The sequence below is a fragment of the Bos javanicus genome, chromosome 1 (genome assembly GCF_032452875.1).
Source record: "Bos javanicus breed banteng chromosome 1, ARS-OSU_banteng_1.0, whole genome shotgun sequence".
In the NCBI taxonomy this organism is placed as follows: Eukaryota; Metazoa; Chordata; class Mammalia; order Artiodactyla; family Bovidae; genus Bos; species Bos javanicus.
Window position 1 is genome coordinate 26,497,469 of NC_083868.1, and position 16,032 is coordinate 26,513,500.

At 35.0% G+C, this 16,032-nt stretch overlaps 1 protein-coding gene across 9 annotated transcripts in view; it reads right to left on the reverse strand.

Annotated features, from left to right (window-relative positions):
- Window positions 1-16,032, reverse strand: part of ROBO1 (roundabout guidance receptor 1) — a 1,287,230-nt gene that overhangs the window by 50,852 nt on the left and 1,220,346 nt on the right. For 5 of the 9 annotated variants that reach the window (XM_061430941.1, XM_061431023.1, XM_061430774.1 and 2 more), the window contains 7 exons: window positions 15,365-15,486; window positions 14,270-14,501; window positions 13,195-13,316; window positions 9,673-9,844; window positions 6,047-6,244; window positions 1,911-1,937; window positions 448-490 (listed from right to left, as the gene is read on the reverse strand). In XM_061430941.1, the coding sequence (XP_061286925.1) occupies window positions 448-490; window positions 1,911-1,937; window positions 6,047-6,244; window positions 9,673-9,844; window positions 13,195-13,316; window positions 14,270-14,501; window positions 15,365-15,486 (916 nt within the window). The remainder of the gene's footprint in view (window positions 1-447; window positions 491-1,910; window positions 1,938-6,046; window positions 6,245-9,672; window positions 9,845-13,194; window positions 13,317-14,269; window positions 14,502-15,364; window positions 15,487-16,032) is intronic. The other 4 variants (XM_061431116.1, XM_061430862.1, XM_061431247.1 and 1 more) reach the window with 1 other exon arrangement.

Here is a 16,032-nt window from a genome sequence, read left to right on the forward strand (position 1 = left end):
GGAGACTGAACTACGTTGAATTTATCACAAGAGCAAACAAACAGATATAACCTACAGCTTATGAGCCATTGCTGTGTTCAGCAGGTTTCCAAATGAACACTTTTCTTTGATAGTATCTGTTAACTAGCTATATTTCTTAATCTTCATAAATGCCATCACTTAATTACTTTAACTCCTTTTAATGATTTGCTAAATCAGCAAGTCTGTCTTTCCTGGTTCAAGTGCTCCCTCTGGTGTTCATTTCCCAAGATGCACCAGCTCCAGTTGTGTGTTAACAGGCTTGGTTCTAAAGCAGAGCAGCATGGAGTAGTTCTTGGAGTAATTCTAAAAGATTTAAACACATTTCACCTTTAAGTTAAACCTTTTAAGCAGAGAAAGTGATGTCATCGGGGAAGACAAGAATATCTGGAAGTTCCCTTAGAATCTAAAAACCAGCAAGATAATTACCTCCCTCCACTGCTCACAGCTTCGCCTCCTCTCTGATAAGTTACTGAAATGTTACAAAAAAAAAAAAAAAAAAAAAAGGAACAATTAATAGACATGTTTGCATTTATATATCAAAAGCTGACATTCAAGAGCATCTTTCTAGAATGGAATACTTTCTCCCTTTCTACTTAGAAGCATTGCAAACATTCATCACAGGAAATAGATTTCTGATTCAACTAGTATTTTTTTAAAGATGGTATAGAATTAAATGTTATTCTTATTTTCTTAAGGTGTTAACAAGTTTCAAAACTAAGGAGAAACAAACTTCAGTATACTCTTATTAAATATAATAACTATTACACATTTGTACATTCACATTCTCAGATTTCTATCTTGAATTTATCATTAGATCATGTAATTTCATGATTTTATATAAGTGGAATCTTAAATTTGGGAAAATAAAAACCTACCAGACCATTGCCCCAGAAATATGAGTACCAGTAAGACGGACATAAACGTGAAAATAAACCTTTCTTTCCACACACACAAAGATGTATGCCACGTTGTGACTATTAATTAATGTGAATCATTTTTTATTGTGATTTGAGAAAATACTTCTCATTATATTTCCATCAGACATGTATACATAGTGAAAATATATTTTAATGCCCCTGAAAGCATTCTCAGCTTAATAAGTCATGGGTATAAAGTTTAGCCATGACAAAAAAAAAGATTTGCACATAGTTGTCAAGGGGTTAAGGATATTAGCTTTTCTGTAAATACAGACACATTTTCTAAGAACAAGTATGTTTCTAAAAGCTGCCAAATTCTGCTACTTAGAAGAACTCCAAACTGGGAGTCTGTTAAGGAGAGATAACTGCATCCAGTGATTATAATAACTGGATTAAAACCGAGAAGGCAGGACCACAGGTACCTTTTTACTAAAGGTGATGCGAAAGAAGAGGACCCTCTTTGAAAGAAACAGAATAGAACAGAATATTAGGACTTGGACTTAGGGAAAATGAAAAGTTTTATCTTTCAAATGTGCTGTATATTTTGGTTACCTTTAAGAATGTTGATTCTATGGATAGAGAATTGCTCGGGAGAGAAAATTTTGTTGGAAATCCAGAAAGCTTAAGTTAAGGGGAAAAAAATGCACTGCCAAGTCTAAAATCATCAATTGATCATTAGCATGTTAAATCATGCTGAGGCTAGAAACAGTGTGCCTATCTAATGAAACACATGCAAACAAGGCTCGGATGCACTGTGGAATCATGGATAAACAACTGCACTGAAGGGATGACAAGCAACACCAACCATTTCTACTTCAAGTGCATGCCTGCTAGGAGTAAATGAAGTACTGTTTCCATTGTAAGTCCTTTCCCCCCAGCTTACTGCAGAAAATGAAATAAAAACAGCAACACAATAGTACAACACATGCCGAACTAACGAAGGAAAGGAGGAGGGTAAGCGCAAATATATACCTGTTGGTGTGAAGGTAAAAGACGGGACTGAAAAATCAAAACAAAATATAAACCAGTTATTAAGCTGAAGAGAGAAAGGGAACACATCACATTAGTATAAATCAAGCAGACAGCTGAACATAAAACAAATGTAAATAACCAAGCCAGTCGTTCTGACACTCTGATATGTGGATAAAACCAAATCTAAGGGTCTCTGCAGGTACCATTTCGAAGTGTCTGACATTCTAGGACAGGAGGGGCGTGGGGAGTGTGCTGGGTTAGCCTGCGGATGACCCCTGCTTTTAGTAATAGAGATTTAGCTCATGGCTTTAGTACAAACAGGAATCCTCTACTATTAATCATTTCCAAACACTGGATAATGGGTGCTTAAACAGGTATTATCAGGGTCTTGCCTAACCTTATCTAGAAATCTGAAAGTAAATGCTTATTAAAGTGGACTAACTAATATAATAGGTGCACTGGAGCATTCATCACCTAGAGAGAGACAGTGATACAGACAGAGGGAAGGAGAGAGCGAATGCCATAAAGACAGAAAGAAAGGTAGAAAGAAGACCGAAAGAAGAAGAAAGGAAAAATACCCAAAGAAAAGGAGGGAGGGAAGAAGATAGAAAGGAAGAAATAAAAGGGAAGGAAGGAAGAAAGCAAGCAAAGAAAGAACTGGAACAAAGAAAACCATAAAACTGAACTGTTTCGCTGACAAGAAATGCCTGATGCCTTAATATAAAGAGTGTATTGCTACATTTTTATCATCATAGAAATTTGTGAATGGACAGAATATATAGGGGGCTTTAACATTAATTCTGCTATTATAGTTTATACCTAGAAGCTTTCTAGAAGTAGGCTGAACATTTAAAAAAAATAGCACACCAAAAGCTAAACAATAGAACAATAATGCTCCTCTGAAAATCTTCACTCTCTGCAGTTATAAATCTTAATCTAATCAATAATGCCTGAAATTGAACTGCAGACCTCAAAAGTGGGATTCTTGCCTCCCCCACTTGTCCTATCTTCTCCCATTCCTGGCTGTTGGATAACACCAGAGTTATTTCCATGACATTTCATAAAGGGAGGAGGCTGACTTTTTTTTTTCCCCAAGCTCTTCACATTAATTTAAAGTAAACACTGCCCTGGTAAAGAAAGCAAGAGAATCTACATTACTCCTTGAAGACTAAAATTTGCTTTTAAGAAATCCTTAATACACACAAACTAAAATACTGATTACTTATCATGGATCAAAAAGCTGCCAAAAATGTATTTTCCACTTCATATTTGAATGTCTACAAGAAATTTACTTTAGGATTAGAGCACTGGGGTTGCAGACTTGAATGCCATAGCATCTTTTACAACTGTCACTTCTTACCAAACCATTTTATCTCTGAGCATACTAGGAAGAAAAAAAAGACAAAAGTCTCAATGCTGGGGATCCGGTTTACAGACTGTCTTCTTTCACTGCATAGCAGTCTCTGTCTTAAGAATTCTACTGTGTTTTCTTTCAGTCAGGTCTTTTCAGAAAATCAATGTAATTTAGCTACAATCAAAAATTCAGAGCAATAGTAACTCATCCTCATAAAAAATATAAAAGACATACATTTGAAAGTAAAGGTACTCAAGCAAGAATGGAGTGCCTGAACATTAATTTGCAATCACAAGGACACAGGGAAAAAAATGAAAGGTCCTTGTCAGTACTCCTAGCCAATTGCTAACCTCAGTTTAAGGAATGGAAGAAGAGATGAAAAGAGGTCCATCTAAATGAAATTTTTACAGCTGGTTCACCAAAGGACAACTTAATTCTCAAAGCTTCCACTAATAAATCATCTTATCCAGTGATGCTGGTTCACTATGTGGACAAAGAGTACAAGCAGAGGGAATACCTACAGATAAATGTAGGGGGAAAATGTTTAAAATGCTCACTATTACCCAAAGTCATACTCTGGCTTGATGTTTCATAGGGCAGTAGGCTCTTTCACATGGATTTCTTTTAAATATTTCACTTCCTTTTTTATTAGGATGACCAGCATTGTTTCGGGCACAGTCAATTTAAGATTTCAGAATTCACCTTTTAAAATTGCATAGAACCAGAAATATGAAAAAGTGCCTAAAAGGCAAAGTGAGGAAAGCAGAATCAAATGCTCACCAATTACATTTGTGATTATGTTCTATGATTTCTGCTTAACACGAGCTAGTTAAAAGGACAATATTAGTGTAACAGGTTTTGCAGAAAGAGCACATAGGCATTTCCAAGCATGCTTACAGTGCATTAGTAAGAGAAAAGAAACATTTCAGAAGGGAAGAAGGTTTCATGTCACATATTTAGGATTCAAGACCAGAGAGAGCATTCCATTGTTACAACTGCACAGCTATCATACTCATGGCAATAAAAATTGTAAAATTCCTAGAAACTCAAAAGATTCTACATCTAGATGTTAGTCACTTTTCCTCATTCATATGGGATTTCAGAACACAACTCCCAACAGTGCCCACCTGTGCCCTGCTCCACAACACACAGACACCCACAAACCCCTTCTCTGCCTTATTTTTGGGGCAAAGGTTTTATATGGTAATGTGTGGCCCTGACACTGTTCTATGAAAGTGTGATGAGCACCTAGTCTCTTCACAGTAACCCCTCAGCCCCCATTTGCCATTTCACAGGCAGGGATACTGACATTTTTGCTTTAATATTGACATAGGACACATATCTGAAAAAAACATATTTAAGGATGATAATGCTAAGGCAAACGTATGTACATAAGGAGACTGCTGTGGACCCATGGGCCAGAGGCATGTTCATCAATTTCCACAGTGTGGGTGATGAATTTGTGTTGACTCTTTCTTGCCAAGACCCCTTGTGACTGAGAGCACAAATGTTTTAGACTGTTGTCTCAGACTATTTCACAAGCTCAGAGGGACAGTCAATAGGACTTTTCATTGAGAAAAGGTCTAACTAGCAATAACAAATTCTGACTTTGCCATATCAATGCTCAGAGAAATGGCATGGCCAAGCCATGTGGGAAATGTTCACTCAGGAAATACGCAGACAATTTTTTTTTAAGGAGGGTGACGGTGGGAGTGGGTATTTACTAGTCATCCTCTTTAAATCTGCTTTGCAGCAAAAGTGTTGTCTTAGACTTATAGACCCTATAACTAGGGTGGATGTATACCCTGTCATCCAAAAACCAAGACAATTTTGAGACCCAAAGGAGCACTGTCAATAATTTAGTTGGACTAAAGACATAAAGTGGGTCTGTGGGCTGAAAACTTACAATTACTCTGTTGACAGCCCAGAGTTGATGAAGATATTTGAGAAGGGGAAAAGGATTATCTGAGAGTGGTAACAAACTCATCAGGAAATGAAAAATATAAACCACCAATCTGCAGACTTTGAGAATATGTGGCAAAAGTGTCTGCAAATTCCTCAGCTTATTTGGCTCATCCATATAATTGTAAATAATTTTAGCCAAATAAACTTTCTCTTCTAAATTGCAGATACATTTTTAACAAAATCATCATTGTTCGTCAACAGTATATACATAGTCAGCTCTGTAACTTTAAACATAACAATAAAAAAGTACTAAGTGTTCTCTCTCTGCAAACTGAAGCACACTATTCACTCAAGCATTCCATATGCACTAAGAAACAATTATTTTATAAATAATCAGAAATACACTTATTTATAAACAATCTCTTTCACTTCACAAAGGGGAATGATGCTCCCTTTAAAGTTGTATGACAGTCCAAAGCTTGGATTTATAATTCCTGAGACATGGAGATTAAAAATTTTCCTCCAGGATATAAAGCAATAAAGTAATTCCCTAAGAGAACAAGGGAATGGTATCACTACCAAGTGTAGACCTACCCTGGTGAAATATATTTTATTTTATTTTTTATTTATTTTTTTTTTACCCTGGTGAAATATATTTTAAAGAAATTGAGCCTGAAACAGATAAGTTCTATTTTAGTACTGATAACCAAGTGGAGTTTATATCTAGATGTTGCAATAAAATAAAAGCAGTTTTGTAAATTTTTATATGTTAAAATAATTAATATAGGATACATATATATAAAATCAAGAATAACTTAGAGTCATATATTGAAATCAAGAGTTATGTAAAGCATGAAAAATTTAGGAAAGGTAATACCTTTTCTGATACCCGCATAAGTACTAGCCAGCCCATTTCTCTTCTTTCGGTGTCGATAGAGCCAGATGCTAAAAACCATAAGGATGATCCAACAGGCAGCCCCGATTCCTGCGATGAATGCCGGCTGCTTCACTACGTCTGAGATCTGCTGAGCAAGGCTGACTTGGTCCTCAGGTGACACGGGGTTTCCATGAGAATCTGAAAAGGCCATCTTTGGGTTCATTCGGGTTTAAAACTCAGTGAGACAATAAGCACGTGCTTATATACATAAAGTGGCCATCATCATGTTGTTAATTTTTGGACAATAATTTCTGCTTTTCATTGCAACGTGCACCATCGTCAGTTAAAAGAGTTAATGACATTTGGGGCAAGATTATATTCACTTTATTTATTTGAATTCAAAACAAACACAATAATTTTATGGAATATATTTTAAAACAAAGATAATAACCCGCAATTCCTATATTTTGCTCCAGAAAACTGCGGTTCACCGATGGGATTTTCAGTGCACAGTGAGATAAAATACAAATTACACTTCTAAAAAGTGAAATACTTTACCCCAAGAATACAAATAAGGAGTACTGAATTGTTGTTGTTTAGTTGCTAAGTTGTATCTGACTCTTTTGCGGCCCCATGGACTGTGAGTGTGTGTGTGTGTGTATGTGTGGTGCATCCCCTCTCCCCCACCCTTGAATAGTGTAAGACTCTTAACTACCTCAGAAACACATTATTTGGAACTATGTTCAGAAGGGTCTATAAAAATTCAGGATCATTTAAAACCAATGAAAAACTGAGATTATGTTATCAATGAAGGAACGATGAAAACGTCTTTTTTTAAAAAAAATGGAATTTTTATTTTTATGTTTCTGGCCACACCATGTGACTGTGGGATCTTAGTTCCCCAGCCAGGGCTTAACCCCGGGCCCTTGGCAGTGACACTGCAGAGTCCTAACCACTGAACTGCCATGGAACTCTTAAAGAAAACTTTCTTTTAAAATAATAACCATGGCCAGAGACAGCTATAAGAACATTAAATATGGACAAGATTATCAAGTGTTATGAATAGTCAAAAAGGCTCCTATTTTCTCTTAGCTATTTTGATTCAAGAATTTAAGATTGATGGAATTATGGCTATTAAAATTTACTTAGTTCACGTTTATGTTTCAACCTACTAAGAGACTCATTGCTCAAACCCACCATTTTAGCACATCACACAGAGCAGACTGCAAAGTCTATAGAAGTCTGGAAGCTGTTCCTCTATCATCAAGGAATAACCTACTTTGTGGGCACTAAGTGATGCCAATGCTGAGGATGCCCAGTGGCAGAATTACTTACTATCTGTAAGAATTACTTACTATCTGTAAGAATTACTTACTATCTGTATCTGTACTCTTAATGTTCTTCCCCTACAGCATCTGGTCAAATGGGAAGGCGTTTGCCTATTTCATGAGACTTGGTGCTTTCTTACAATTGTTAAATCATTTGACTCTAAAATTGTTCTGCTAAAACCACCTGCTTTAAAGTAGAAACATTTTTTCCAGTCCAAAACTCTTTTTTTTCCCAGAAAAATAATTGGAATAACTCATTATTTATGAATAATACTTCTCAAATACAAAAAATACAGATTTTTTTTCTTATTAAAAGATATTGCTTTCTGATAAGACACTGGCAGGTAAAATAAAAAGCATTCCAGGGCTAAGGAAACAACCGTAGGAAAATAGCCTTTTCTGTATAGGGCTAAATTGCTACTGTATTGTATGTGTGTGTGTTTTTTATTTACCTTTTTCTTAAACGGAATTCCAGATTTCATTCTATGGAGGGTCAAGGCTGAAAAATCTATTTTCATAAGCAGTTGCTGTCACCTGCCTTCAAATGTTTCTTGACTGAAAGTTTCATTTCATGTTCCAGACTCTTTTATCTATGGTTATCCTAAGAGCACTTCATCCTCTGAACGTTCACCAAGCTGATCTATTCTTTTCATTTCTAATACACCCTTTGTATCTGCTAGGTTTATAGATTTCATGGCTATTTGCGCAAAGTTAAGTTGGGTGGCTTCAGATTTTATGAAGACAGCTAAGAGGGGTTCCAAGCAGGCGACCAGATGGGCTTAACAGAATAAAGTGTGGTGTGACTAATGAATTAAAATGGCCCTTCTATATCTCAGTCTTGGTCTCACTGCAGCTGAGGCTATATTAAGATATGGAAAACTGGAACATATTTATAATTTCAAGAAAACCAATTTGATCCTTAAATCCTATGATTTAAATCTTAAATAAATAAAGTTACACATGGTCCTTTTTTCCAATTCATTTTTGAAAACCCAGAACTAGAAGTTATATATAATTAAAAAAGTAGGCAAATGACATGACATTGTACAGGGTCATTGCCATGTAACTTTTAATTTTAGTTTTAGTAAGTTAATACTAACTTTTCACAAAACTAGGCAACTATTTAAGTAAAAATACCTATGTTTAGACTGTTTTCTCCCATACCTTAGGTAACACTGCAATAAATCAAGCAATTAAAAAAATTATTTTCTATTCTGCTTAAAAATTTGGAATAAATGAACCAGAAATAAAACCATGAAGCTACTTTTTTTTTTTTTGCTTAAAAGTTGTGCATATTATAATGTGTTGGGAAAAAAAGTGTTAAAGGTAAAAGATATTCTCAGAATTAAATTCTGGCCCATGTCTGCAGCAGAGGCGACAAGCTCTCCACTAAAGCTTGAATGGTTCTCTCATAGCATACAGCTGTCAGGGGGTAACTCCCTAGCCAGTGACTTGATTTTGCAGTGTTCCCATTCATCTGCTCAGAATCACAAAACTGAGCTCTGTGCAGCAGCGACATGCACAATTTCCAGACATGGTACCAGTTTTTTATTCCTCAAACCAGTTTTGAAGCATATTGTATTTTTAACTTTCTAAGTAACTAGCATATACCGTATTTCAACATCTCAGTCTATCTTTTGTTATCACATGCAATATAATTTTAAATAGACAAAAATGGTAAATATAAACTGCATATTGCTCTAAACTTCAAATACTTATAGAAATATTTATTTTTTTACCCAAACCACATCTTTCCTGTTCCCTGAGGTATTCTTTGTTGTTGTTTAGTTACTAAATCCTGTCCTACTCTTTTGCAACCCCATGGACTGTCAGGCTCCTCTGTGCAAGGGATTCTCCAGGCAAGAATACTGGAGCGGGTTGCCATTTCCTTCTCAAGGGGATCTTCCCCACCCAGGGACTGAACCTGGGTCTCCTGCATCGCAGACAGATTCTATACCATGGAGACAGCAGAAAAGTCGAGGAGATCTCACTGGTGCTCAGTTAATAGTGTTTGTTGAACAGATGGGAAAAAATTCAATAGGACAGAAAAAGGATGACACTGAACATTTACAGCCTTTTGCTCAAAATACCATTTAAGATGTTTGTTTGGATAAGTTTAAATTAATTGTGATATTATAGACAGATCAAACAAAGCTAACAATATTATTTTTGAAATTCTACTGCCACATTCCATAGTCTGTGCAACTTGCATTGGTTGCCTCCACGACGTACAAAAAGAGAAGGAGGACGATGGGTACAGTGCTAAGTCTTTCCAACCAGATCGCCACTGGCACTCACCTAACTGGATGAATTGTGGCTCACTCTTCACCCCCGACCCAGCCCCCGTGCTGGCTGCCACCTCTACACTATATCGGATCCCAGGAACCAGTGAGGGAATAACCACAGAAAAGGTGGAACCATCTACTGTCTTGTTTATATGGTATCGCGTTTCATTGCCCAGACACCAGACCTGGAAGAAGAGCACAACAGTTACGTAAGTTAATATAAAGATCAACATAATATTGTGGTTTTAGACCTAGACAGAGTTCAGATTTATCATGAACATAATGTAGGAAGTTTCAAAAGTCATTTTCCCCTAGATCTAGTTCTGAGAAGATGCTTCCTGTCAAACTTCATGTTAGTAGTACATTAAAAACCTCTTTGAACTTTCTTATATATTCTTAAAGAATCATATCAAGTGATTCTACAAATGTTTCTACAGAGGATTATATCAGGCGATTCTACAAAGACCCTGGTTCTTATCAACACTTATCAACAGGATTTGCTTTAAAAAAACAAACAAACAAACAAACAAAAACATCTAGGTATTATACGCCAGAAAAAGATGAAAGGAACTTGCAAAAACCTGTATACATCCAGATAAAGAACAGTAACTTACCTATCATCATCCAGTATTTGAATTTCTACTATGAACCAGGCATAATACCAGATATCACAACACAAAAATGCGTGGGAAACTGTGTGTCTAATACTTTATTTCAACAGTTCTATGGGACAAAATTACCTGATGCTGTCACAACGCCATCACTTTTTATGTCAAAATCAAGAAGCAGTTGATTTAAAAAGAGAGTTTCTGAACAATCTAAACTCTCTTGGCATAAACATGGTTTTTAAAAATAAAACAAGGACATGTTTAGCACATGGAACTCTGCTCAATGTTATGTGGCAGCTTGGATGGCACGGGGGTTTGGAGGAGAATGGATACATGTGTACATGTGACTGAGTCCCTTGGCTGTTCACCTGAAACTATCACAACATTGTTAACTGGCTACACCCCAATACAATATAAAAAGATCCTATTAAATAAACAGATGGAGCCGGGACCTATTACACAAGCCTTTTCCTGAAATATGTGTTCCAGACCACCAAGACCTAAAAAATAAATAAAACTGAACATAAAGAGTAAGGATCATCCTAAGATTTATTCCGTCTATGGTATGTTGAACTATTATCCATGAAAGAAAAATAGCACTCTGATCTTGTATTTATGGTAATATTAATTAGTTTTTGATAAAATACAAGATCCTAATAACAATACATATTTGATTTGAAAGGAAAATATTCTAATAAGAAAATTATTGTATCTCTCATTAACTTTGATGATATTTGTGGTAGGAAATTAGTTTTAGGAAATTAAGATTTCCGAGCTACACTATAGTCCTTAATTCAAATTTCTCTAAAGGATTACTGAATTATTAGAGTGCTCTTTTGCCATGTTGTAGATCTTGGATATGATGCATGAAAGTATCTGGACTCAATTTCTATAAGAAAATGATCCATGCAGTAGTAAAACATGCTCTGTATTCTTTATGATGTCCTCCAGCAAGACGCGGGATTATTTTCAAGTAGCCTATTGTTTAAACTGTAATAGGAAATGGGATTTAAAATGAATCTGAGAATGTCAGTGTCCTCTTTCACATGGGCAAAAATCTTTTTTGCTTTGAAAGTTAATATTATTTTAATATAGTTTCAATGCATAATACCAACAAATGGTCAGACTCTATACCAGGGTCTGATCATTTGGAAATAAAGAGTCCTTTGTGATTTTTTTCCCTCAATTACATTACACAGCTGAACCAAAGCCACAAACTGATTTTGTACCAGTCAATCAGGTTGTGAAAGGCATTTTATTATTTTAAATTGACCATGAAGTTAAGTGAAATCCACCCTTTCTCATTTCTTTAGGAGAGAAATGAGTTTTGACTCTTAGGGGAAAATGCCTACATTAACACAATTTTGCTTGAGAGCTGAGATATCGCCTTATTCTATATGCTTAAAAGTCTCTATAACAGTTTGTTTATCCAGACTGAACCATAGCATCCCAGTATTGAAATAATCTTGAAACTCATGAGAAAGTTCAAAGTGTAGAGATTCTTACCTATTACTGACTCAATTACAGTAGAAGATCTAATTTCAAACACCCTAAAATACACACAGTGCATTTATAACAGTATTTTAAATACTTAAAAAAATGTCACCCCTTTAAAGTATACACAAATTCATAAAGAGGTTTTTAGTTTGTTTTTAAAAGTTATTTTAAAATAAAATGTTATACCTAAAATTAAGCTCAGTGTATTTGGTCATCGTACAAATTATTTTGGTACTCAGAAGTATATTTATGGTCTTTATTTGGGCCTTACCCAAAATGCATATCAACATCACCTGGAAAGATCTACCAAAGTACATAAACAGGGGCCTCATTACATATGCTGAATCAGAATCTTTCAGAATGGTGGCAATGCACCTATATTTGGAAAATGATTCCATAAGTAATTCTGATGTTAGCATGCCAATTACCTGTACAAGGTAAACGAGTATTTACTTTCTTACCATCAATTTCATATCAATAGAAACAGGTAAGTTTTCACATTTATGAGACAATTCAGTAAATATAATTTAACTGGTAACTAGAAAAATACTGAGGTATCATGGACATATGAGGCACTGTCTATAGAAATATACGTCTTGCAGTTCAAAAGTCTTCTAGTATGTGATCTGTTTACATACATATTGAAAAAATACAAGAGAAATTTACTCTCTTGTGTGATTTCCATAATTCAATCTATCATTTACTCATTTACCATAGCTCATTAAGACTGTGCTATAATGCTTATTCATTAATAGGATAAATGTCATGTCCTTAATTTTATTCTACCCTGCTATGCTTAATATATTTGCTTGAAATTAATCTAGGTAAACCTTTCTAAATTCAATGATTAGAGATGATTTACTTCACAGGTAAAAGTAATTATTTAGAATCACTGAATTAAATTACTTTCAATATATCGTTATGTTTAAAAAATTTCGTTCAAACATATATAGAAATTTAAAATTGAATTTCCTCTGAGACATAAAATTTTGTTTAGAGATGCTGAAAGATGAAAACAAATTTATTAAAAAATTTTCAGGCACACTAAAATAATTTTTCTAACTTAACTCCAATGTTACAAAATTCCAAATGTGTTGAAAGAAAGAAAGAAACCATATCTGATACAATTCCATGGGGCAAACTAGTTCTCCAAATGCATTTAAGCTGGATTTGGCGGGAAAAAAAGAAATTTTGATTAGCCTTTACATGTGTTGTTTGTGTGAGCACCTATATATACTGTGAACAGGTAAATACTCTCTTTTAAATTGTTTTTTTTTTCCAAATGGCTTAAGAAAAAAGTATTTCACAATTATTGACTAAACAGACAAGAATTTAAAGAATAATTTATGTTGCTGTGCACACCAGCAGATGGCGCCAGATATCCATGAACAATACAACCAAGCTTGCTTTTTGACTATAGATGCACTTACCTTATATTCTTGGACCATTCCATTTTGAGTATCTTCAGGAGGTGGCTGCCAACTAACGAGAATTGCAGTTCCATTTCCATCATTCTTTGATACAGTCACACTTTGAGGTGGGGCACTGGGTGCTATTAAATTGTTTCAAAGAGCAGGTTTATAAATAAGCATATTAGAAAACATTGAAAGCAGGCATTTAAACCATTAAACAAAACATAGAAAGTTTATGTCTATATATATATATATATATATATATATGTTTTAAAGATGTGTCTCATCCAAGTCTGATTACTCCCAAATTATTTAAATTTTTCCTCAATACTGCTAACCTATTGTTACTGTGAATTTTCTATAACCAAAGTTATATAGATTATCTCCACAAAACATTCCAGGAGAATTCCTCTCTTTCCTATCCAAGTGTCATGTTCTCCCTAAAATGTTCAAAAGTATAAAGGCTAACCATCCATGACATTAACTGTATTATAATTTACTGTAATCAAAGGAACAATTTAGGAACAATTCTTGTTATTTTTAAAGATTATACCTGTGACATGTAACTTGTGACCTTTACGTAAATACTAATTTTAATTTCCAGTTACACGGTGGCTAAACATACTGGTTTGTGTAGAGCTGAGAGGTTTCTAGGGACATGAGCCATAAAATGTTAATCCCAGAAGGTCCTGGGACAACTAAGACATTACTCACTTGCTTTACAAAGCATCACTCAAAATAACATTTGATAAATGAATGAAAAAATTAATGGAAAGGCAAGCAAATTGAGGATAATTACATCTTTAAATGTGAATTTTAGTTCTGAATAACTAGATATATCCAAGATATGTCACTAAGTAATACAATGTTCACATTTGCACATTTTTATATAGGCCGCTATTAAAGCAAGTCAAGTATTACAGACTTTAGTTTTTAGTAGTTCTAATTAAATAATGTCTATTAACAAAATGTAATGCTCACTACCAAGACAGTTAATAATGTCACTATTACCATTAAAAGTTTTCAATTAAGTTAATAAAAGCCTAATGAAAGTATTGCAATGCACAGTTATCACACATTTCATTATACTTGCCTTCTTCTAGGGTTTTGGCAAATTTAATTTCACTATCTGCTCCTTGAAATTCATTAAAAAAAGGACGAGCCTTAATTTCATAGTTGACTCCTTTCTTGAGATCAGGGATAACCACACTGTTTTTGGTTGGGGTCCTCACTTCAAAAACTAACCACTCGGATTCACCATGGTTGGCTCCAGACGGGCGGTAAAGAACTTTGTATCCTTGAATATACTGAGACTGTTGGTCCACCTATTACAATGACAAATAAAATGCAATCACTCATGCCTTCCATTGACTTTTTAGAACATCATGAACATTAATGTGACAAGAGGCAAAACAATTCTATCTGGCTTCATCTCACAGTTTTTTAGTCTATATGAAGTAGAATATGAGAAACAAATCACTATCTTTTGTAATCTGTCCACTTTTCCAGCTTAATGTATAATATTAGCTATGAATTTCTATGTTTCATGCAGAAATGTGACCACCATGGCAGTTCTCTGGTGGACATCTAGAGATAAGTCAGAGTGTCAAGGGGATAAGGAAACGACATGTGTTTTCCATTTTCTAATTTTAAAAGACTACTTAATGCTATTTAGAAACAGTTCTCAGTTAAAAATTTTCATATGTTAATAATTCTATAAGTTATATACACTCTTTTGAGGAGTATTAGGAATATATAGCTTGTTTCCTTTGAGACAGGTAAAGTTCATTGTGTGTGTGCTTAGTCACTCAGTCATGTCTGACTCTTTTCTACCCCACAGACCATAGCCCACCAGGCTCTTCTGTCCATGGGATTCTCCAGGCAAGAATACTGGAGTGGGTTACCATGCCCTCCTCCTGGGGATCTTCCCAACCCAATTCATTACTGCATAATATAAAATACATGCAAGATGACATTTTTCTCTGTTTAAAACCATTTCATAGCTACCACAACAAACAAATGTTTACATTATAAAATTATCATTGGTGGGGAAGTAAGGAACAGATATATACAATTTAACTATCTATTATATATATATATATATGCACATTTTTCATATAATGATCTCCAAAAAGTCATCTGCTTATCAAAACTGAAATCAAATATTACAACAGCAACAATGACTCACTGTCCAGTGCACTTCGATTGAAGAGGAGGAAAGGATGGTGGGGTTGTGGAGATGCAGTACAACATTTCCCAGTTCTCGCTGGACCTGCTTGTGATCCACCCCCTGACTGGTTGGGGGAACATCTGCAACAATCCCGGAAGACTGTGTCAAAGCCTAGACAATGTTTCTGACTTGAATAAAAGCATGGGGAAACAATCCTTTCATTCATAGAAAATCTCAGAAAAGAAGAATCATTCCAACTGTGAAGAATAATTCCAATCTGTGCTACAGAATAAAATAGGAACAACTTAACCTTTTTACTAGAATCAGGAGGACAGGACATACAGAGAGAGATAACAGCAGAGGGCATATAGAAAGCGAAACAGAGCAGGTGGCAAAAATAACAACGGCAAACATCAGTGTTTGAGGGCTCCTCCTATCATGTACTGATCGCTTTCTTGCCTAGGATGAATGGCTTAGTGCATTCCCCTCTAAGTTTATTACATAACCTTCTGTAGTGATCCTAACCATGCAAGAAAGTAGATATCCAGGATCTGTGACCAGTAGATGAGTAACGAAGAGAATGGAAACACCTAAGTGAAAAGCAAGCACAAAAAGAAATTAGACACCCCTCATCTTATAAGATAAACCTGGATATCTTTCCAAGTAAGATAGTTAGTGGTTATAAA